General features: G+C 40.1%; 1 protein-coding gene and 1 long non-coding RNA gene across 7 annotated transcripts in view; one reads left to right on the forward strand and one right to left on the reverse strand.

The window, feature by feature from the left end:
- Positions 1–4,067: 4,067 nt before the first annotated feature.
- LOC133071728 (uncharacterized) overlaps positions 4,068–25,021 on the forward strand; it is a 28,538-nt gene continuing 7,584 nt past the window's right edge. For 2 of the 3 annotated variants that reach the window (XR_009696508.1, XR_009696509.1), the window contains exons 1-2: positions 4,068–14,062; positions 24,873–25,014. This is a non-coding gene — a long non-coding RNA (uncharacterized LOC133071728). The remainder of the gene's footprint in view (positions 14,063–24,872; positions 25,015–25,021) is intronic. The other variant, XR_009696510.1, reaches the window with a different exon arrangement.
- Positions 16,637–25,021, reverse strand: part of HERC3 (HECT and RLD domain containing E3 ubiquitin protein ligase 3) — a 189,377-nt gene continuing 180,992 nt past the window's right edge. For 3 of the 4 annotated variants that reach the window (XM_061164417.1, XM_061164415.1, XM_061164416.1), the window contains 3 exons: positions 21,110–21,293; positions 20,777–20,879; positions 16,637–18,243 (listed from right to left, as the gene is read on the reverse strand). In XM_061164417.1, coding sequence (XP_061020400.1) covers positions 18,035–18,243; positions 20,777–20,879; positions 21,110–21,293 — 496 coding nt within the window. In that variant the 3' untranslated portion in view covers positions 16,637–18,034. The remainder of the gene's footprint in view (positions 18,244–20,776; positions 20,880–21,109; positions 21,294–25,021) is intronic. The other variant, XM_061164418.1, reaches the window with a different exon arrangement.

Genomic DNA, 25,021 nt, shown 5'->3' on the forward strand with positions numbered 1-25,021 from the left:
TGTCCTGTGCAGGAAAGGGACAGAATAACCTTGGAAATAATTTCTAGGTCAGCTGGTGTCCTGAAATTTCTGTATCAGGGTGTATTTTTAAATAACTAAAAACGAAGCATACCCCAGGGAGGAGAGTTGCTCCGATTTTGGCAAGCTCCTAACCAACATGAGTTTCACCAAGGCTATGAGCAAGGCTGAGACTAGGAGAGGGCCTGGGGTCGTCTTCCATTCCTTCATCAGCCCCGGGGTGGAAGGCTAGGGGTGGGGGGAGTGGGCGTACCCCAGCTCAGGCCAGCAACAGAGCAAGCTGTGGGTTCAAATGACCTTCCACTCTCACTGAATGAAGCCCTGCCCCCCATTAACTCAAATTCAGAAACTCCAGGTCTCCTCTCTGAACAGACTGCCAGGCTTGAACTTGAGAGCCCTTGAGCCTGCTATACCAGAATCTGAGCACAAGAGTACCCAGGCACAAAAGGGTCAAGAGACCGGTTTTTAACAACAAGAAGCCTTTAGCAGTGGCAGACTGGTTCCTCTGGGACCACAAGCCAGTACCTAGTTGGCACTTGCTGTTGACCTTCATCCTCAAGAGCTCCAGCCTCTTATGACACCACAGGGACTGGGGTTGTTTCCGAATCTGCTTTAGTGTTTGCCTTTATCTGAGAAGTGTATGTGTTTTAGATCTTATTTAATTTCTCAGAAGTTCAACACCATCGGGAGCTGAATCAATAGTTCCTAGAGATTGTATCCAGCTGCCCTAGGATTAGACCCAGGAAAATCAGCTTTTAAAAGATCTAAAGATCATGTGATTGTGCACTCTGCCAAGCATCTGGCCGCTCTTGGAAGAAAAAAAGGCTGACGTCTGAACTAATTTTCTCCATGCCACACATAACTCAGGGGTACACACTCCATTACTTTTAGAAGGAAATAAAGCGCCAAAGCCTGGATCAGCTAATCCACGGGGGAGACTGTTATTAATACAGATGCAAAGAATCTTCCCACAGTGGGTGGACACCTCCTCCAGCTCCTGTTCTGTTGCATATCCTGGTTTCTTGCTCCACAAGTGAGGCTGAGCAGTCTCTCTTGACCTGGGTTGTAAAGGCGTGCTGGTAGCACCTGTGTCACATCTAACTGGAGAATTCCCTCATCTCACCCACAGGAGAATTTTTATCTTTTCTGAAGGCACGAGGACCTGCTGTCTTCCTTACCACAGCGCCTCCTCAGCTTTGTGAGATACTGTTCCCCAAGGTAAGTCTGCAGGTGGAGACTGCCAATGGCTCCTACCAGTGCTCCAGAAAGGCATCTCTCAAAAATGAAGACATTCACAAACCAGAAGACTCATAACTCAAACTAAGGAGTACAAAGGCAACATGGGCATCATGTCCTTAGATATTCTAGACGACTGGTTTAAAATCTCCTTGGCTCCATTTTTAAAAGCCAAAGAAAACCGGAGACAGCAAACACTGACATTTCTTTTTGAGAGGAAATGATAAAATCCTGCATGTCAGCTTTAATTTTATTTGCTTTCTCTTCTATGCTTGACCCTAACACAAAACATTCTATTCATTGGGTTGTACCTCAACTCTGTTTTGATATTCTATTCTGTGTCCTCCTCCATTTCACTTTTCTCTCCATCACCTGGTCAACTATGATTTGGCTATTTTTTCCTTTATTTTTTCCAGTTTTATTGAGATATGATTGACATTGTATAAGTTTAAGGTGTACAACAGGTGGATTTGAAGAGCTAATTTATGGTAATACAATCACCATCATAATAGCATTAGCTAACACCTCCATCATGTCACATAACTATCATTCTTCTTTGTAGTTAGAACGTTCAAGATCTACTCTCTTAGCAACATGCAAGTATATAGAACACTATTATAAACTATAACCACCATGCTGTTCATTAGATTCCCAGAATGTATTTGTCTTATAACTGGAAGTTTGACTAAGTCCCCTTTTGCCCCCCTCGCCAGTGCCTGGCAACTACCTTTCTATTCTGTTCCTAGGAGTTAGGCTTTTTAGATTCTACATATAAGTGAGATTTGGTCTTTCTCTGACTTCTTTCACCTAGCATAATACTTTCAAGGTCCATCCATGTTGTTACAAACAGCAAGATTTTCTTCTTTCTTATAAATAACACTCCACTGTGTATATACACCACAATTTCTTTCTCCATTCATCCATTGATGGACCCATTGTTTCCATGTCTGGGCTGTTGTGAATAATGCTGCAGTGAACACAAGAGTGCAGATATCTCTTCAAGATCCTGGTTATATTACCCTTTGGATATGTACCCCCAAGTGGGATTGCTGGATCACATGATAGTTCTATTTTTTATTTTTTAAGGAACCTTCATAATGTTTTCCATAGTGGCTATACCAATTTACATTCCCACCAACAATGCTCAAGGCTCCTTTTTTCCACATCCTCACCAACACTTATCTCTATTCTTCTGGTAACAGCCACTTTAACAAGCCTGAGGTGGACATCTCCTTGTGGTTTTGATTTGCATTTCCCTAATGTTTAGCAATGTTGAGTACCTCTTCATGTACCTGTTGGCCATTTGTATGTCTTATTTGAAAATGTATTTATTTAGTTCTGCCTATTTTTAAAATCAGATTATTTGGTTATTTTTCCTATTGAGTCAGATGAGTTCTTTATATATTTTGGACACTAACTCATCAGATACATGACTTGCAGATATTTTCTCCCATTTCATAGTTTGCATTTTTATTTGTTGTTTCTTTTGCTGGGAAGAAGCTCTTTAGTTTGATATAATCACAATGATCAAGTTTTGTTGCTATGAATTTGGTGTTATATCTCAAAATCATCACAAAAACCAATGTCAAGAAGCCTTTTCTCTGTGTTTTCTTCTAGGAGTTTTAGCTTCAGGTGTTGTGTTTAAGTCTTTATTAATTTTTGTTAATAATAAAAGGTAGGGGTTCAATTTCATTATGCATTTGGCCATCCAGTGCTACCAACACCTTTTGTTAAAGAGGCTAGTCTTTCTTCATTGAATATTCTTGGCTCCCTGTCAAATATTAGTTAACCATATATGAAAGGGTTATCCTTTTTTATGCCACTATGATGCTATGTTAATTACTATAGATTTGTAGGATAGCTTGAAATAGTTATTAGCTGTAATAGTATTATTTGAAACAAGAAGTGTGATCCCTCCAATGTATTCTTTTTTTGTCATGATAGCTTTGACTATTTGGGATCTTTTTTGGTTCCATATAAATTTTAGGGTTGTTTTTTCTACTTCTGTGAAAAATGCCGTTGGGACTTTGGGAGGGATCACATTGAATCTATAGATGACTTGGGGTTATATGGACACTTTTAACAATATTAACTCTTCTGAATCATCAACATAGGATATCTTTCCATTTCTTTGTCCTTTTTTTTTTTTTTTTGTCAAAGTTGTGTGTCTCACAGTGTACATATCTTTCACCTCCCTGGATAAGTTTATTCCTAAATATTTTATTGTTTTTGATGTTATGATGAAGGGGGTTGTTTTCTTTTATCCTTTTTCAGATATTTCATTGTTAGTATATTGAAACACACCTAATTTCTCTTTTTTCTCCCACTATCCTAGTTTTCAAACTAGGTTTCCAAAGTTTTTCCTAGTTTCCAAAGTTTTCAGTTTTTCAAACTTTAATTTTTTTATTTTGTATTGCGGTATAGCCAGTTAGCAATGTTGTAGTGAACAGCAAAGGGACTCAGCCATACAAATACATGTATCCATTCTCCCTCAACCCCCTGCCCACCCCCACCCTTGCATCCAGGCTGGCACATAACATTGAGCAGAGTTCCATTTGCTATACAAGAGGTCCTTAATGGTTACCCACTTTGAATATAGCAGTGTGTACATGACCTTTCCAAACTCCCTAACGATCCCTTCCCCACAACAACCATAAGTTCCTTTTCTAAGACCATGAGTCTCTCTTTGTTTTGTAAGTTCATTTGTATCATTTCTTTTTAGAGTCCACATAGATGTCATATGATATTTCTTCTTCTCTGTCTGACTTACTTCACTCAGGATGATACTCTCTACTAGGTCCATCCACGTTGCTGCAAATGTCATTATTTCATTCTTCCTAATAGTTGATTACTATTCCACTGTATATATGTACCACTTCTTTATACATTCCTGTGTCAAAGGACATTTAGGTTATTTTCATGTCTTGGCTCTGTCTCTTCATTCTTCCTGGAGTTATTTCTCCACTGATCTCTAGTAGCATATTGGGCACCTGCTGACCCGGGGAATTCATCTTTCAGTGTCCTATCTTTTTGCCTTTTCATACTGTTCATGGGGTTCTCAAGGCAAGAGTACTGCTGTGGTTTGTGCTCTCTTCTCCAGTGGACATTTTGTCATAACTCTCCACTATGACCTGTCCGTCTTGGGTGGCCCTACACAGCATGGCTCACAGTTTCATTGAGTTAGACAAGGCTGTGGTCATGTGATCAGATTGGTTAGTTTTCTGTGATTGTGGTTTTCCTTCTCTCTGCCTTCTGATGGAGAAGGATAAGAGGCTTTTGGAAGCTTCCTGATGGAAGAGACTGACTGAGGGGGAAACTGGTTCTTGTTCTGTTGGGTGGAGCCATGCTCAATAAATCTTTAATCCATTTTTCTGTTGATGGGTGGGGCTGTGTTCCCTCCTGTTGTTTAACCTGAGGCCGACCTATAGTGGAGGTAATGAAGATAATGGCGACCTTCAAAAGGCCCCATGCACACTCTGCTGCACTCAGTGCCCCTGACCCTGCAGCAGGCCACCGCCAACCCACGCCTTTGCTGGGCACTCCTAGACACTCACAGGCAAGTCTGGGTCAGTCTCTTGTGGGGTCACTGCTCCTTTCTCCTGGGTCCTGATGCACACAAGGTTTTGTTTGTGCCCTTCAAGAGTCTGTTTCCCAGGCCTGTGTGAGTTCTGGAGTCAAAGCAAAAACAATACCGAGTTGTGGATGTGACTGGTGTTTGAAGTCAAGTCTGATGCTGTAAAGAGCAATATTGTATGGAACCTGGAATATTAGGTCCATGAATCAAGGCAAATTGGAAGTGGTCAAACAGGAGATGGCAAGAGTGAACAGTGACATTTTAGGAATCAGAGAACAAATATGAACTGGAATGGGTGAATTTAACTCAGATGACCATTCTATTTACTACTGTGGGCAAGAATCCCTTAGAAGAAATGTAGCAGCCATCATAGTCAACAAAAGAGTCCAAACTGCAGTACTTGGATGCAATCTCAAAAGCGACAGAATGACCTCTGTTCGTTTCCAAGGCAAACCATTCAATTTCACAGTAATCCTAGTCTATGCCCCAACCAGCAATGCTGAAGAAGCTGAAGTTGAACAGTTCTATGAAGACCTACAAGACCTTCTAGGATTAACACCCAAAAAAGATGTGCTTTTCATTATAGGGGACTGGAATGCAAGGATAGGAAGTCAAGAGATACCAGGAGTAACAGGCAAATTTGGCCTTGGAGTACAGAATGAAGAAGGGCAAAGCCTAACAGTTTTGCCAAGAGAATGCACTGGTCATAGCAAACACCCTCTTCCAGCAACACAAGAGAAGACTCTACACGTGGACATCACCAGATGGTCAATAACAAAATCAGATTTATTATATTCTTTGCAGCCAAAGATGGAGAATCTCTATACACTCAGCAAAAATAAGACGGGGAGCTGACTGTGGCTCAGATCATGAACTCCTTATTGCCAAATTCAGACTTTAACTGAAGAAAGTAGGGAAAACCACTAGACCATTCAGGTACAACCTAAATCAAATTCCTTATGATTATACAGTAGAAGTGATAAATAGATTGAAGGGATTAGATCGGACAGACGGAGTGCCTGAAGAACTATGGACAGAGGTTCATGACATTGTACAGGAGGCAGTGATCAAAACCATCCCCAAGAAAAGAAATGCAAAAAGAAAAAAGGGTTGTCTGAGGAGTCCTTACAAATAGCTGTGAAAAGAAGAGAAGAGAAAGGCAAAGAGAAAAAGAAAGATATACCCATTTGAATGTACAGTTCCAAAGAATAGCAAGGAGAGATAAGAAAGCCTTCCTTAGTGAGGAGTGCAAAGAAATAGAGGAAAAGAATAGAATGGGAAAGACTAGAGATCTCTTCAAGAAAATTAGAGATACCAAGGGAACATTTCATACAAAAATGGGCACAATGAAGGACAGAAATGTTATGGACCTAACAGAAGCAGACGATATTAAGAAGAGGTGGCAAGAATACACAGAAGAACTATACAAAAAAGATCATCATGACCCAGATAACCATAATTGTGTGATCACTCATCTAGAGCCAGACATCCTGGAGTGCAAAGTCAAGTGGGTCTTAGGAAGCATCACTACAAACAAAGCTAGTGGAGGTGATGGAATTCCAGTTGAGCTATTTCAAATCCTAAAAGATGATGCTATGAAAGTGCTGCACTCAATAGGCCAGCAAATTTGAAAAACTCAGCAGTAGCCACAGGACGGGAAAAGGTCAGTTTTCATTCCAATCCCAAAGAAAGGCAATGCCAAAGAATGCTCAAACTACCGCACAATTGCACTTATCTCACATGCTAGCAAAGTAATGCTCACAATTCTCAAAGTCAGGCTTCAACAGTACATGAACCATGAACTTCCATATATTCAAGCTGGATTTAGAAAAGGCAGAGGAACCAGAGATCAAATTGCCAACATCTGTTGGATCATCAAAAAAGCAAGAGTTCCAGAAAAACATCTACTTCTGCTTTATTGACTGTGCCAAAGCCTTTGACTGTGTGGATCACCACAAACTGTGGAAAATTCTTCAAGAGATGGGAATACCAGACCAGACCACCTGTGCTGCGTCCTGAGAAATCTGTATCTAGGTCAAGAGGCAACAGTTAGAACTGGACATGGAACAACAGACTGGTTCCATATCGGGAAAGAAGTACATCAAGGCTGTATACTGTCACCCTGCTTATTTAACTTATATGCAGATTACATCATGAGAAATGCTGGACTGGATGAAGCACAAGCTGGAATCAAGATTTCCGGGAGCAGTATCAATAACCTCAAATATGCAGGTGACACCACCTTTATGGCAGAAATTGAAGAAGAACTAAAGACCCTCTTGATGAAAGTGAAAGCGAAGAGTGAAAAAGTTAGCTTGAAACTCAACACTCAGAAAACTAAGATCATGGCATCTGGTCCCATCACTTCATGGCAAATAGATGGGGAAACAATGGAAACAGTGACAGACTTTATTTTGGGGGGCTCCAAAATCACTGCAGATGGTGACTGCACCCATGAAATTAAGATGCTTGCTCCTTGGAAGAAAAGCTATGACCAACCTGACAGCCTATTAAAAAGCAGAGACATTACTTTGCCAACAAAGGTCCATATAGTCAAAGCTATAATTTTTCCAGTAGTCATGTACAGATGTGAGAGTTGGACCATAAAGAAGGCTGAGTGCTGAAGAATTGATGCTTTTGAACTGTGGTGTTGGAGAAGACTGTTGAGAGTCCCTTGGACAGCAAGCAGATCTAACCAGTCCATCCTAAAGGAAATCAGTCCTATCAGTCCTAAATATTCATTGGAAGGACTAATGCTGAAGCTGAGCCTCCAATACTTTGGCCACCTGATGTGAAGAATTAACTCGTTGGAAAAGACTCCTATGGTGGGTAAGATTGAAGGCGGGAGGAGAAGGGGATGGCAGAGGATGAGATGGCTGGATGGCATCACTGACCCAATGGACATGAGTTTGAGTAAACTCCAGGGTTGGTGATGGACAAGGAGGCCTGGCATGCTGAAGTCCATGGGGTCACAAAGAGTCGGATATGACTGAGCTACTGAAATGAACTGAACTGAATCCCTTATCATTTGCAAATATTTTGTGTTAAGAATTTTTGCATTTTTATTTGTCAGGGATATCAGCCTGGAGTTTTCTTCCTTAGAGTGTCCTTTTCTGGCTTTGGTACCACATTATGCTAGCCTCATAAAATGACTTTTCGAGTGTTCCTTCCACTTTCATCTTTTGGAACAATTTGAGAAGGATTGGCATTAATTCTTCTTTAAATGCTTGGTAAAATGTGCTTAGTCGCTCAAGTTGTATCTGACTCTTTGCGACCCCATGGGCTGTAGTCTGTCAGGCTCCTCTGTCCACCGGGATTCTCCAGACAAGAATACTGGAGTGGGTTGCCATGCCCTCCTTCAGGGTATCTTCCCAACCCAGGAATAGAACCCAGGTGTCCTGTATTACAGGCAGATTCTTTACCATCTGCACCACCAAGGAAGCCCAGAATTTACAAGAGAAGCGATTTGGTCTATAGCTTTTCTTACTGGGAGGTTTTCGATTATTGATTCAATCTCCTTTCTCATAGTTCATTTGTTTGGATTTTCTATTTTTTCATGATACAGTCTTGTTAATTTGTATGTTTCTGAGTGTTTTTTGTTCTTTTTTAACTGATGGATGTTTGAAGTTTTTTTTCACACAAATCCTGAGTTTTATTGGGGAGCATGATTTTGTAAACATACTTTTTTATATAAGTAAGGTTATGAGAAAAACAAGTTTTAAAGAACTTTGCTATTGTTATAAATTATATCATCTGCTCGCTTACGGACAAACTTTCCCTAAATGATTCAGGTGATTTTTTTTTTTTTTTAGTTCTACCAGTTTATTTCTAGCAACCCATCTCCCTCCACCCTCCTCAGGCATGCGTACTCAGTCATGTAACCCCATGGACTACAGCCTACCAGGCTCCTATGTCCCTGGACTTTTCCAGGCAAGAATACTGGAGTAGGCTGCCATTTACTTCTTCACAAGTGATTTGTTTTTAATACTTCTGACTTTTACATCTGATTTTTTTCTATTGGTGTATAACTGATTCAAAATGTTGTTTTAGTTTCAAATGTACAGCAAAGTGAATAAGTTATATATAAACACATATCACCACCCTTTTTTAGATCTTCTCCCCATATAGACCATTTATATAGAGTGTTGCGTAGAGTTCCGTGCTACACGGTAGGTCTTATTAGTTACCTATTTTATATATGGTAGTTTGACTGTCAATCCCAGTCTCCCAATTTATCCATTTCTTGCCCCTTATCCCCTAGTAACTATAAGTTTGTTTGCTACATCTGTGACTCTAATTCTGTTTTGTAAATAGGCTCATTCATACCCATTTAATTTAAAGATTCTGCATACAAGCAATATCACATGATGTGTGTCTTTCTCTGTATGACTTATGTCACTTGGTATGACAGTCTGTAGGTCCATCCATGTTGCTGCAAATGTAATTATTTAATTATTTTTTAGCTGCATAATATTCCGTTGTCTATCGGTACCATATCTTCTTTATCCATTCCTCTGCTGATGAATAGGTAGATGGCCTCCACGTCCTGGCTATTGTAAATAGTGTTGCAATGAACAAAGTGCATGTATCTTTTAAAATTATGGTTTCCTTCTGGTATATGCTTAGGAATGGGATTGCTGGGTCATATGTAGTTCTATTTGTAAGGAACTCCATGCTGTTCTCAATAGTGGCTGTGCCAGTTTACACTCCCACCAACTGGGTGAGAGGGCTGCCTTTCCTCCATACCCTCTCTAGCATTTACTGTTTGTAGATCTTTTGATGATGGCCATTCTGACCAGTGTGAGGTGATACCTCATTGTAGCTTTTGATTTGTGTTTATCTAATAAATAGTAAGTGATGTTGAGCATCTTTTCATGTGCTTCTTGGCCACCTATTATGTCTTTGAAGAAATGTCTGTTTAGATGTTCTGCCCGTTTTTAAATTATTTTTTTTTTAATATTGAGCTGTATGAGTTGTTTCAAGGATTAATCTTTTGTCAGTTGCTTCATTTGCAACTATTTTCTCCCATCCTGAGGGTTGTCTTTTTGTTTTATGGTTTCCTTTGCTGTGTAAATGCTTTTAAAAGTTGAATTAGATCCCATATATTTTTGTTTTTGTTTTCATGACTCTAGAAGGTAGGTCAAAAAAAGGATCTTGCTCTGATTTATGTTGAAGAGTGTTCTGCCTGTGTTTTTCTCAAAGAGTTCTATAATGTCCTGTTTCTAAGCGTTTATCCATTTCTTTTAGATTATCCAATTTGTAGATATGTGATTGTTCCCAATAGTCTCTTAGGATCCTTTGTATTTCTGTGGTATCCACTGTAATGTTTCCTCTTTTTCATTTATAATATTATCTATTTCAGTCTTTTTCTTAATCTGGCTGAAAGTTTGTCAGTTTTATCTTTCAAAAAACCAGCTTTTAATTTCATTGATCGTTTCTGTACTTTTCCTGGTCTCCATTTCATTTATTTATGTTATCCCCTTCCTTCTGCTAAACGTGGGCTGTTTCTTTTCTAGTTCCTTAAGGGATAAAGTTAGGCTGCTTGAGATCTCTTTTTTAAATGTAGACATTTATTGCTATAACATTTTCTTAAAACTGCTCTTGCTGTATCCCATAGGTTTTGGTATGTTGTGTTTTGTGTTACATTCAAGGTGGGTTTTTAATTTTCTTTTTGGTTTCTTCTGTGACCCATTGTTTGTTTAGGAGTATGTTGTTGGATTTCCAGTTATTTGTGAAAATTTCAGCTTTCTTCTTGTTATTGATTTCTAGTTTTATACCATTGTGGTTGGGAAAGATATGATTTCCATCTTAAATTTGCCACGACTTGTTTGCCAGGTCATAAGACCTCTCATGTGACCTGTTGTGGAGAATGTTCTGTGTGCATTTAAGAAGAATGTGTATTCAGTCTGTTGGATGGAATGTTCTATATGTATCTGTTTGATTAATTGGATCTGAAGTATGGTTCAAAAAAACCCGAATGTTTCTTTGGTTTTCTGTCTAGATCTATCTTTTGTTAAAAGTGGAACATTGAAGTCCTCATCTATTACTGTATCGTTGTCTATTTCTCCTTTCAGATTTTTGTTAATATAGCAATCCCTGCTCGCTTGTGGTTTTCACTTGCATGAGTATCTTTTCCTACACCTTCACTCTGAGCCTGTGTGTGTCCTTAAAACTGAAGTGAGTCTCTTGTAGGCAGCATACAGTTGAGTCTTGTTTTTTTAATCCCACCAGCCACTCTTTGTTTTTATTTGAGAATTCAAAGATTCATATTTGAAGAAGTTATTGAGAGGTAAAGACTAACTAATGCCATCTTTTTGTTTTCTGGCTGTTTTGAGGTCATTTGTTACTTTCTTCATCTATTGCTACATACCTTTGTGAGATGTGAGATGACTTTCCATAGTGATATGTTTTAATCTGGGCTTCCCCTGTGGATCAGATGGTAAAGAATCCTCCTGCAATGCAGGAGACCCAGGTTCAATCCCTGGGTCAGGAAGATCCCCTTCAGGAGGAAGTGGCAACCCACTCCAGTATTCTTGCCTGGAAATTCCATGGACAGAGGAGCTTGGTGGGCCACAGTCCATGGGGTCACAAAGAGTTGGACATGGCTGAATGACTAACACAACAATGCTTTAATTTCCTTCTCTTTATGAATCAACTGTAGGCCTTTGCTTTGTTATTACCATGAGGCTTACATAAAGTAACTTATAGATTTATTAGTCTACTTTAGGCTGATAATTTGAGTGCAAAACCCTTTTACTTTCTCTATGTTTTTATGTCAAATTTACATATATTATGTATTCATCAACAAATTACTATAGCTATAACTTTTTAAAAATACTTTTGTCATGTAGCTTTTATACTAGCATTAAATAACACACCACCATATTAGAGTATTCTGAATCTAACTATATACTTCTCTTGACCAGTATTCTGTGTATTTTTATATGTTTTCAGGTTACTAATTGGCATCCTTCATTTCAGCTTGAAAAATTCCTTTCAGCATTTTCTGTAAGTAAAGTCTAGTGGTGGTAAACTTCCTCAGTTTTTCTTTGTTAGGCAAAGTATCTCACCTTCATTTCTGAAGGAAAAAATTTCATAGGTAAAGTATTCTTGGTTGGCAGTTTTTCTTCCTTAGTACTTGAATATATTATCCTATTCTCTTATGGCTTATAAGGTCTCTACTGAGAAATCTGCTGATTTCCTGACGGGCGTTCCCTTTTATGAGACTTTTTTTTTCTCTTGCTGCTCTAAAATTTTTTATTTTAGACAATTTTCAATGTATCTTGGGAAGATCATTTTAGATTGAAATTTTGGCATAACCTATTAGTTTCAAGAACTTGGAAGTCCAAATTTCTCCCCAGTTTGAGAAATTCTCAGCCATTATTTCTAAGTAATTTTTCTACCTATTTCTCCAAGTCCTCTCCTTCTATAACTCCAGTGATACATACAGTGTTTCTCTTACTGGTGTCCCCTAAGTCCTATAAGTGTTCTTCCGTCCTTTTCATTCTTTTTTCTTTCTGCTTCTCTGATTAGATAATTTCAATTGATCTGTCTCATTGATTCTTTGTCTTGTTCAAGTCTGATAATGAAGGTCTCTGTTGAATTTCTCAATTCAGTCATTGTATCCTTCAGCTCCAAAATTTTCTTTTTCAGATTTTCTATTCTTTTATGTACATCTTAATTGTTTTTATACTGTTTTCCAGATACCATTCAATTGTTTGCTCTCTTATAGCTCTCCAAGTATCTTTAGACAATTATTTTAAATTCTTTATCAAGAAATTCCTGGGTCTCCATTTCTTTAGGGCTAGTTACTTGAAATTTACTAGATTCCTTGGATGGGGACATATTTCCGTGATTCTGTGTGATCCCTGTCGTCTCTCCTAGGTGTCTTGTGCCTTTGATGAAGCAGTCACCTCCTCTTCCAGACATTATGGATTGATTTTGGTAAGTGAAGACTTTCACACCTGGAAGGGTTGGGGGGGAGCAGAACACACTGTGACCCCAGGTCAGGGGTGCAGGGTAACAAGGTCATGTGATGGCATTGGGTCCAGGAGCGGGGCAGGGTCATGGTGGTGATCTCTTTGGTTCAGGTTGCCGGCATCTATAGCATCAACAACTGAGTGGTCCTTGATGAATGCTGCAGCGAGTCCACAAAGGCTGCAGTGGCTGTTGGGGTCCTTAGCAGCACCCCTAGGTCCAAGGAGCAGGACCGGTGGTGGCGAGTGGAAGCAGTGGTGTACACGCACACACCTGTGGGGGTCAGCTCTAGACGCCTATGTAGTGGCAGGGGCCAGTCGTAGACACACACCTAGTCTTGGGTGCCAGGGCAGGCAGAAAGGGCCAGGGCCCACTGTGAGCACCCTGGCAGCTGCAAGGGTCCCTGGATGTCTGCATGTTCTCCCATGGCCGCACAGTCTTCCCTGGGTGTGTATGCAGCTAGGGAGTTGCCTCCAGTAACAGGAATCAAGCTGGCAGTGGACAAGTGCACAGCTGGAGGAGCTAGCCCCAAGTACACACACAGTGATAGAGCATCTAGGCTGCTGCCGTGTACTCACATAGAGGCCTGGACCAGCTGCTGGTGAGGTCCCTGGGCTCTAGCAGGGGCCAGAGTGGGGCAGGCTGGGGAGAAAATAGGAAGGGACTCGGGGGCTGATGTCAGTGAATGCAAATGCCTGTGGAGTCCATGGTGGTTGTGCTGTCTCTTGGTTTCTTCAGTGGTGAAAGCTGCTGGAATATCTGTGGGGCAGGTGGCTAGGCACTCCAGTTGCTCCTGCTATGTGCCTGCTTCTGGGAGCCCCTGCTTTTTTTTCTTGTTCCTAGACACATCTCTCAGTATCTCAGCTTTGCCCGTCTCTGGGTAACGTGAAACTAAAGTGGAACCTTCATGAGGTGACCCAAAAGGCTGGGGAAGCTGGTCACTCACCCCGCTCCCCCTTTCTTCTTTCTAGCTAGAAGCTCCCTCTTGGCGCTGAGCACTGCTGGCTTTGGGCATAGGAAGATGCAGAAAGAATGAAGCTGTCTTCCCCTTTCTGTGGGGTTATTCTCAGGTTTGATGTTCAACTGCATCGCTGAAGTTTAAGCAGACTCCACAGCTGTTTATGCTCATGGACAGATGTCTACATGTTGATTTCTGTGGAAGAATGGAGACTAGGGATCCTGCACTGCATTTTGGTGGCATCGCCTCCAGTCCTGCAACTCAGGAACAGTCAGATAGAAGAGACCACATAGAGCAAGGTATGTGGGCATGGGCATAAAGCTCAGTACCCTCACCAGGCACACCACTCTCCTAGTATCTCTACATGTTTACCAACTTGGAATCTACTATTTGACCATCATTCCAAACTATCGTCTGGGAGAAGTTAAATCCTAGGCTGACTACTCAATGCCAACAGACACCAGCTCCAGTGGGACCCACTGCAGATGACATAGGAACGGCACACCCTGTCAGTATTTTAATCCTATGATCACAGACGTGCCTTAGTGAACTACACAGTAGCAGGAACACAAAGCACAGGGTATCTCTGCAGATAGATGCTCAGCAAAGTCACCTGCCACATCATTGTATCTCTAGCTATCTATCTCTAGTTAAATTTTGCTTCCCACCCGTAATAGCTGGGCATAATACAGATCACAAGTCCACATACTACTAGTTTAACAGAAAGCAAGTTATTTTCTCTAAACTTTCATTTTTTTATGTGAAATTAGAATGGTAATTATACTTACTGAGAGCTTGTTATGTGCTAGGCACTGTTCTTTGTGCTTTCCATTAATTAATTCATTTAATTCTCATTATAACTCCATGAGAAAGGCACTATTTTTATTCCCATTTTAAATAAGAAAATGAGATACAGAGAGGTTGATACTTGCCCAAGGCCATATAGCTAGTAAGTGGTAGAGCCAGGAGGGCAGTGGTGGCATTTAAACTGAATAGTGCATAGATAATGCTTGCTGCAGGGTCTGGCACACAACCAATACATGATAATTTTTATTACAGTAAAAACCTGGGTGCGTATTTGTTGGGTTAATCTTAGACAAAGCTTGATTTTCTTACACCAGTGGCAGAAAAGTCCCAGACACTTGTTCTCTCAATTTAACATCAACTGTGACCAAGTTCCTCCTAAAACTTTAGTCAGTTATCCACGGTTTTATTGTGGTTCCTCCAAGTCTCGTCTCAAAGTGAAGTCGCTCAGTCGTGTCCAACTCTTTGCGACCCCGTGGACTGTAGCGCACCAGGCTCCTCCGTCCATGGGATTCTCCAGGCAAGAATACTGGAGTGGGTTGCCATTTCCTTCTCCAGGGGATCTTTCCTGATCCAGGGATCGAACCCAGGTCTCCCGCATTGCAGGCAGATGCTTTAACCTCTGAGCCACCAGGGAAGCCCATCTCAGAAGGCTGAGGTTAGGCTTTGTAGACCCGTAATTGCCGTTACATATCTTTTTGTCCCAACTCTTTTCAAATGTAGAACCCATTTTAGCCTGCAACCTATAGTTGGTTGGCTCTCTAGGATAATTACTAGAGAACCACTTTAGTCATCAAAAAAGGCTTCACATGGAGACAGAGTTATCAGAATTTGGCTAAACTGCCTGGTTACACTGTCATCGATCCCACCTACCAAAAGTTGTCTTGTTTTAATGAGATTTTTCCATTAAATTGTACATTTCTGAAAACAGTGAAGAAGCTTCCTAATGTTTTCAGAAAAGGTAGGTATATCTAGAAATGCCTACTTAAAGAGTGTTCTAAAGCAATACTTGATAAAGGGGAAAAGAGGAAAATATGCCAGAAAAAAAAAATAGTTTTTAGAAAAAGCAACACAGAATTTCATTTATGCAACAAATATTTAGAATTTACTGAACATTTCAATATGTAGGCACTGCTCTTGATAATGCAATTTTAGAGCTCAAAGGGACCTTAAAATTATCTGGTCTAGTCTCCTTATTTCATGGAAAATGAGAATTCTGAGGCCCCCAAATTTAAAATAACTTGGCTATCTCCATTCAAAATTAAATGTAATCGATTTTTCTGTCCCTTAAATTAAGCACTTATGTATGCTACTAAATGTTTGTTGAAAGCTATTATTCTCTACCATTTTTAAATTGTCTATTAAGCCTGGTAAAACAATACATGGTAATTGTTTTTAAAACTTATACACAGCAAAAAAACTTTTCTCTAAGTGAGCTAATTAGCATCAGCCATTAGGTTAATAAGCCTTACATTCACCTTTAGTTTCTCCTTTTCCCACAAGACGCCCATCTCTCCTGTCCACACCCCCACTGCTCTCAGATGCTGTCTTTCTGTTCTGTCCTTCCCACTCCATTCTTCCACATGTACCCTCCATTCACGTTTTCTTTTTTTTTTTTTTCACGTTTTCTTTAAAACCAGGGTCAAGTCATATCACTCCTCCTCTCCCTACCCCCAAGCTTCTGAACATTTTCAAGGTCCAAGGCTTTGCCTGGTCCCTCAGTGCCAAACTTACCTTCTTTCTCCCCAGTCTTATTTACCACTATTCTATTTCCTCTGATGTGCCCTTCAAGTTGTTCCTGGCCCTTTCCTAAATATGCCCCCATATTCAAGCTCTTGCTAAGGCATTCCCCTCCATGCAGAATGCTTTTTCACCCATAACCTTCAGAAATCTCATCCAGCCTTAATGCCATCAGCTACCCCTACCCTGTTTTCATTTTCCCAGCAGTCAGCTCCACTCTGTGGCAGGAACCACATCTGACCTTCTATTAGATGATGTGGGGAGATGACTTAATTCTTCTACTGAAAGCAAGCTACCCATTCTGCAAGTACAAGAAGAAATAGTTCTAATTACATTAAAACACCAAATTTATTGCATAATATTGAACTATATGCACACACATAGAAAATAAACATTTCGTATAACTGTATATCTTTTTTTAAATCCTGTATTATAAAGACTGAAAAACTACCAATTGGAATAAGTTTTAAAAAGAAAAAGCAAAAATCTACAGTCCTTCATTGAGATTTGATGCTGTCTCATGGTTCATAAATACTTCATTTTATATAAATAAGTCTTTTCTCTAGTGACTAGTAATTTAAAGTTAGGCTGACATGGATTCTTTGCTCATATAGAATTTTCTTATCTCATGAAGAAGGTTCAGCATGTCGTGATTTTTTAAATACATATATTTGCTTCAAACACAATCCCTAAAATCCCATTGTAAACAAACATTTCAAATGCATTAAACAAAAGTCCCATAATAAAGAATATCCTTAAGTCTTAGCAATTAGGGAAGAGGGGGAAAAAATCTGAATAGAAATATTTGCAATTTAAATATAAATAAAAACTAAAATAGACTGCATGCATCTACTAGAAGGAAAGGAAGGGAGCATTAAGTTAGGTAACAGAAAGTGATGAAAAGTAGCAGGTGGGGAGGAAAGACACAGTGGTGGAGATGGAAAGTAAGAGTTGTAGAAAGAGGCAAGATATTTATTTTTTCTACTTTTCTAAGAGAAAATACTCCTTAAAAAATTAATGCAACTTGCTCCAAAAGCAAAATGATGGAAGAGGGTGGGGACCTGTTACCTCATCTTTTTGTCAGAAGGGCTTGGCGGAGCAACCAGACAAAATTCGGCTCAGCTACAAAGCTAAGCAGCTTTGCACAGCCTTGAGGAGGGCCAGGAACAGGCAGGGCCACAGGAAGGCAGCTAGGCCCTCGAGAACTTTAAAAAAACAAAACAAAACAAGAAGGCATGTTTGTTAAAGGCTCCCATAAATTCTCAAGAGTTCTGCCAAAGTCATGGACCCACACTCAGCTTGTTGGGCTTGGGAATTTCTGAAGTAGTCCTTTCCTCCTTAGTCCTGAGGGTTGGGCTGCAACAAGCCAGGAGCATTTCCAAGGCTGCAGAGAAAGATGTTCTACATGTGCAGGAGAGAAAGGATGGGTCAGTCAAATCACTCTTGCAGAGGAATGAGAAGTCAGAAGAAGGACAAGGAAGTGTTAGGAGGAAAGATCAAGGCTGAAAGATTTGGGAAATAATTTAAAAATCTACTGCCCTTTATCCAGTAGAGTGCAACATAGTCACAAGTGCAAGGAACACTGGGGAGTTTGGTTCAGGTTTGGGATTCAAAAGTTCCAACCTGCTATACAGTAAAAAAAATAGAACTCACTCCCTATGATTTTCTGTATGGGCCTCACTGTGGCTGTTGAGAAAAGAAGGGAAATCTGGGGCAAGCTGGGGTTCTCAGGCCAAACTGAACCCCTCGTAGTTGTCGAGGGCCTGAGTGAGCCGCGCCCGCAGGACCTCTTTGCTGCTGTACTTAGGGAGGTCAAGAAGGTTGTAGCAAGTGTGGGCCACAGGCAGGTACTCCTCTCCGCTGGCTGTGGACTGGATGACGATCTGCAGGCTGGCCATGCCATAGATGGGAATGCGATCACTGCCCGTCAGGAACACTGTGGAGAAAGAAAAGAGGAATTACCAGCTACGCAAATGTGCTCAGTGGCCCTGGGAAGTACCGAAGGGAAGGAGTGACACCCTGTGGCTTGTGTGTGAAGTGCAACCACTTTTATGTGCGATTTATATTAATATTAAATCTGCTCACTCTTACAGAGCAGGAGATTGACTTTCAAATTCTGTTCTTTTGGTTTCATATGGACTTAGAAGTCTATACTTTTCATTGGCTAATTTCAGACCCCAATTATATGCTGACACAAAGAATGCACCCAGTGAAAAAATGCTCAAAAATGCCCTCACATAAAAAATGACCTCGGACCTAGTCTGTCAGAGTGAAGTATGTCAGAAAGAGAAACAAAGATCGTATATTAACGCACATATGTGGTATCTAGAAAAATGGTAGAGACGAACTTAATTCCAAGGCAGGGCTAGAGATGCAGAGAACGGACATGTGGATATGGGGGTAAGGGTAGGGGGAGGTGGGACGAACTGGGAGATTAGGATTTACACGTTTACCATGTGTAAAATAGACAGCTAGTGGGAGCCTGCCATAAGGCGCAGGGCTCTCAGCTCAAAGCTCTGCGATGACCCAGAGGGGTGGGGGAGGGGCTACATGTGTACACACATAGCTGGTTCACTTTGTTGCATAGCAGAAACCAATATGCCCTTGTAAAGCGATTATATTCCAATGAAAAGTTTTTAAAAATCACCCTTCCCTTAAAATGGCCTCCATCAAATCTGTGTTCTCATAAATGTTATCAGCCTTCACAAAATCAAAGAGGAAGGGGATTGCTGCCAGAGGAAAAGAGCTGACCTCAGGGAAACCAGGAAGAAGATGATAGTCTATGTGGCCTCAGGGTCTCCTCTCCCCTCAAGTGTCTGCTTCTACCCCCTTTGCTGGTGAATTTCCACTTGGGATCTGTTTGCTTGCCTTTCCCTTAAACCGGGAGATCTGACACCAGCAGTATATGAAGTATTTCACTCTTGCAACACGCTGTAACTTAGGAAAAAGAGACCAACCCTTCTGTCTTTTCCAGTTTTCCAGCACCAGATAACCTTTGTTGAACTGCTAGAAAATCTACAATGATATCATTAGTTAAGGAGCACTTTCAAATAACCTGACACTACCTGAGGCTGTGATATATATAAACATTCTTGTCAAATCTATAGAGTCTAATAAAGACTATAATAAATATAGTCTAATAAAGTCTATTATTATTAGACTATACTATACTATACTATAGAGTCTAATAATAGATTTATGAAAGTCTAAAGGTCTCTGAACAGAAAAATGTCTTATTTAAAGGAAACCCGCAGACCAAGATCAGGCTCTTCTTGATTGTCATCGCTCTTGTCACAGCTCTACAAGCCCCACTGGCAATCTTATCCTGTCACTTGACTCACAAGCCACTGTTTCTCAAGAGCCCAGGTAACTGGGCAGAGGGGAAGCAGGGATTTTTTAAAGGAATTCTTCTGTAAGATCTCTACTTCCTCTCATCTTTACTCCCTGTGAGCAGTAGAATCTGGGGGTAAATCTTGCATTAATACTAATATATGCTTATTCTTATAAAGCAAAAGAGACTGCCTTTCAAATTCTATTTTTAAATTTTATACTATTCACTGGCTAACTTACGATCCTGATTACAGAATGACACAAAGATGTCTACTATTTTTAAGAGGCTCAATTTCATTTTCCTTTCTGAATGTATTACCATTCTCAAATGTCATCCAGCCAGTCACAAAGGACCACTTATTGTATGATTTCATTTATATGAAATGTCCAGCACAGGGGAATCCATAGAGACAGCAGATTAGTAAGGGGTGGGAAGCTCAGAGAAAATTGGGAATGACTGCTAACAGGTACACTGTTTCTTCTCGGGGTGATACACATGTTCTAAAACTAATTGATAGTTTCACAACTGTGAGTATACTAAAAACCACTGAATTATACACTTTAACTTATTTATTAGTATGTGTGTGTGAATTAAATCTCAATAAAGCTATTATAAATCACATCTGCCCAGTTACACTGAGAGTGGACACTTTAATATTTTTAAAAGGCTAGGGAAAGAAGGGAGGTTAATCCAAACAATTTGATTTCATCAATGTAATACTTCAAGGAATCACATATAAAATACCTAGTATTTCTAGAGCAATAAAAAAAAGTGAAATGCTTTTCTTCCTTTTCATTCAACCCATCCTATTAAGCAACAAATAAAGATTAACAACCTCTACTGTGCCTGAGACATCACTAAGACAAAAAGTGTAAATATATTTCCTTACTTAGCCTTTCCCCGGAAAAGGAAATGGCAAGCCACTCCAGTATTCTTGCCTGGAAAATCCTATGGACAGGGGAGCCTGGTAGGCTATACAGTTCATGGGGTCACAAAGAGTTGGACACAACTGAATGAGTGAGCACGCTTACCCTTTACCATTTAAAAGAGTTGAACTTCACCCATGTAGTATACCATCCTATACCAAACAGAAAACCAAAATGTGGACAAATACCGTATGGACATTATTGATACTTACAAAGAAACTTCTTCTTCTTTTCCAGTGGGAACTCATGAAATGTTTCCCAGAATAGTTTCACGGTGGGATGTGTGGCTGAGTAATCACCCTTGTAAATGGCAGTCTGCCCAAAAGAGACAAAAAGAAAAAAAAATTATCTTCCAGAAGCAGAATGTTACAAGTGGACATCTGTATACCATTTGCACTGGAGAGTAAGAAATAAACACTGAGATGAAGGAGACCCCCAAATCCTACTTAATCACAGATCACCCAGAAAGAGACCAAGGTCTGGGTATTCCTGCCCAGACCACTGCTACTCACTCAGAAGTAAAAGACTGCATCTTCTAGGCTTACCTCTTCCAGTTCCTCCCAGTTGTAGCTGCTGTTCCCCACCATCATGGCCCTCAGTTCTGAAGGCTGGAAGAGCTCTAGCACCTTGCCACCACACACCTTTAGGAAGCCGCTGGAGAAAGCTGTGTACCACTCATGAACTGAGATTTGGAAGACATAATTCACATAAGCGTCCACAAATTCCTGCCTGCCAGGAGACCAAAGAAATAGAATACATTTAGCCCAAAGATCTGTGGAATTTATCAAGTTCCCCTTCTACACCGAGGTTGAGACAGATGAAAAATCCTCACCAAGTTCTCTCAGCAGGAGGCATCCTACAGCACCCAGTAGGTTACCACCCAGCCCTAGGATTCCAGCAGTGACTCTCAGGTGATCTGGGGGTAGGGGAGACAGGAAGGAAGGGGAGGGTGGCAGGTAGGTGGATCCATAATATTGATTTTATTTTTCCTGAGGTGCTCCAGTTTTCATCTTGTTTATGATCCTACATAATTTAGTTCAGAAAAGACTTTTTCTGCTTAAAAGTCTAAGATAATGGTTCTAGACTACTTCCTTTCTTTTCAGAAATTAACAAAGCTAAACCCACCTATACATTTGTATCCTCCCCTACTTTAAAGGTAATTTCCTAAAGCCTCACGCTAAATCCCTTAATCACCTCTGGAAAGAACTGTCTTATACAATGGCTCTATCTCACTAACGATCATTCAAATGCTAATTAAGACAATGCTGTGCTGTGCTTAGTCACTGGGTCCTGTCCAACTCTTTGGGACTGTAACCCTCCAGGCTCCTCTGTCCATGGGGGTTCTCCCGACAAGAATACTGGAGTGGGTTACCATGCCTTTCCCCAGGGTATCTTCCCAACCCAGGGATCAAACCCAGGTTTCTCGCATTACAGGAGGATTCTTTACCATCTGAGCCACCAAGGAAGCCAGATTAAGACAATAGCTTTAAAAAAAAAAAAAAAGACAATAGCTTCCTGTAAGCCTGACTCACAGCAAGCTGGCTTCCTGGGCTGCTTATTGTAGGTAAGGAGTTAGTTTTCTGGGCAGGCTTCTGTAGGTTGCAGGTCAGAGTTCTGGTTCGGTTTGGTTTTTTTTGGCTGTTTGTGATTTTTTTTTTAGCCATTAAAAAAAAAAACTGAAATACAGTTAATTTTGAATGTTGTGTTAGTTTCAGGTGTACATAAAGATGTTACAGAAAAACTCAAACTTTTGGCCAACCCAATATATAGTAGTGTGTATGTTAATCCCAAACTCCTAATTTATCTTTCCCCCACCATCCCCTTTGGTAACCATAAATTCGTTTTCTATGCCTGTGAGTCTATTTCCTTTTTATAAATAAGTTCATTTATATCATTTTTTTAGACTTCACATATAAGTGATATCATATGATATTTGTCTTTCTCTGTCAGAGTTCTCATATTTTTATATATGGTCTGGCCATTGTCTGTATGGATATTCCACCTCTGACTAGTGAGGATGTGAACTGTGAACTGAGGCACCTGGGAGAAAAAGTTGCCAATATCTAGAAAAGTTGAAAATGTTAACACCCTTTAACACAGCTACCCTACTACCAGGTGGTATCCCAAAGGGACTCTTCACATGACTGCACAAGAAGACACGTACAGGGGTGTTCATTGCAACATTTTCTTGTAATACAGAGAATTCAGAGAAACAAAATTAAATACCCAGTATGGACAAAGAAAAACCAAGTCATATGATGGAAGCCATAAAGCATAATAGCACTCTAATGGAATTGTGCATGCATGCTAAGTCACTTCAGTCATGTCCAACTCTTTGCAACCCCATGGACTATAGCCCATCAGGTTCCTCTGTCCACAGGATTTCTCCAGGCAACAATACTGGAGTGGGTTGCCATGCCCTTCTCCAGGGGATCTTCCCAAGCCGCATCTCTTACATCTCCTGCATTGGCAGGCGGGTTCTTTACCATTAGCGCCACCTGGGAAGCCAGGTTAACAGAATCAATTAAATCTATAATTATCCAAAGGAATAGAATCTCGAGAACAATGCTGAGTGAAAACCAAGTTTCTGAATGCTAACTACAATATAATAGCACTTAGCACTTGCAAGTTGTTTTTTAACACTTAAAACATTTCTATCTATAGAGCCAGACAGTGGCTTTGCCAATTACGGCTGATGATCCTTGGGCAAGTTATTTAATCTCTCTGTGCCTCATTCTTTTCATCAGTAAAATGGGGAGAATAAGAGAACATAACTAATCGGACTATTATAAAAATTAAATGAGTTAATAATATAAAGTTTTTAGAACTGGGGCTGCTTTGTAAATGTTAGTGATTATTGTTTATGGCTAGGAGATTTTGTTTAGGTGTATGAAATTATATATAATGTACATGTAAAATGTGTTTAATAAAAGCATTAATGTAAAAAGATTTTTGTCTTAAAACACACATTATAAAAATATAAAAACAAAAAAAATATAAAAACATGAAAGAATATGCATAAAATTCGTAAGAGTTTTGTCTATGTGGAAAAGGAGGGTGAGAAGAGAGGAGTAGGATTAAGAGGATGTACAGCAAGAATGTCAGTGGTTTCAGGAATCTTTTCTTAAAAAAATCTGAAGCATATACTATCTGTGTTTACTGTGGATCACAGATACAATGATGTCTGTCACATTAGTTTTGTGCTTTTCTATATTTAAGTCTTTTTCTAAAAATTAAAAAAACTGACACTATGAAGATAGATACTTGCCACGTCTCCTCCTCTGTGATACTATACTTCACAGAACTACAGTGTGAACATCTTGTGTTTCCTCCAGGCATATCCAGTCACCAAAAACTAAACAACCTACACCAATAACTGTTGTGTGAGCCCTAAAAGTTGATTTTTTTCCCATTTTGGAATGCAAGTGCTTTTACTGTGAAAGCATCAACTTCAAAGATAGCTACGGAGAATAAACACATTGCCAGCCACACAACCAGAAAACATGAACAACAGCCAGGCTGCCCACCCCACTGAAGTTCTTTAGTTCAAAGATTTTGGTTGATTTTGATAACTGACCATTTGGGCCACTCGCTTTTTTCTCCTCCCACACATTAAGTTCCTCCTCTTATGTTTTAAATTTATAAATAAAGAATAAGCCCAGAAGGGACTTCCACAGTGGTCCGATGGCTTGCACTGTTCACTCCCACTCCAGGAGGCGTGGGTTCAACCCCTGGTCAGGGAACTAGATCCCACATGTTGCAACTAAGAGTTTGCATGCTGCAACTAAAGGTCCCATGTGCCACAACTAACACCCAGCACAGCAAAATACATATTTTAAAAATAAGTTTTTAGAAGTACGAGCCCATGAAACCCTAGGCCCTCACTGTCAACCTCAATGAAAGTAGAATCCCAGACTCTCACTCACACTCACTTTCTCTGCACCAGCCCCAACCCAACCTTATTATGTGGCCCCGGTAGGCTATGCAATTTCCAGGTCTTGACTTTTTTTTTTTCCCCCCAAAGTGTCCTGATAATTATTTCTGAAGGGCATTTTGCAGTCATAATCATAACCACAAGGGCTGGTTCAGTCACAACATTGGTTAGTGATAGGCCGAGACCAGCACAAAACACTGACAATAGACGTATAATACAGTGGATGGTGGAGTAGACAGGGGTACAAATTTAGGGTCTGCCATGTCCTTTATCTAGTTACTAAGCTGCTCTTTTCTCATCTTTAAAATGGAGTAAATGTTCAGTTTTTAAAATAAAAGCCACTAATGTAAAAATATTGTACATCTTAACTACAGATGCTGAAAGTTCTCACAATGCAGACAATGTACTGCTTTCCTGACAAAGATAAAGCCTGTAAAACAAAGAATGTTGCCTGCCTTCCAGTTCTACAGGTATCAAGTCATAAGCCAATGCAGTCACTGAAAGGAATGAAAGAAAGTAAGTG

The sequence above is a fragment of the Dama dama genome, chromosome 17, assembly GCF_033118175.1.
Source record: "Dama dama isolate Ldn47 chromosome 17, ASM3311817v1, whole genome shotgun sequence".
NCBI lineage: Eukaryota > Metazoa > Chordata > Mammalia > Artiodactyla > Cervidae > Dama > Dama dama.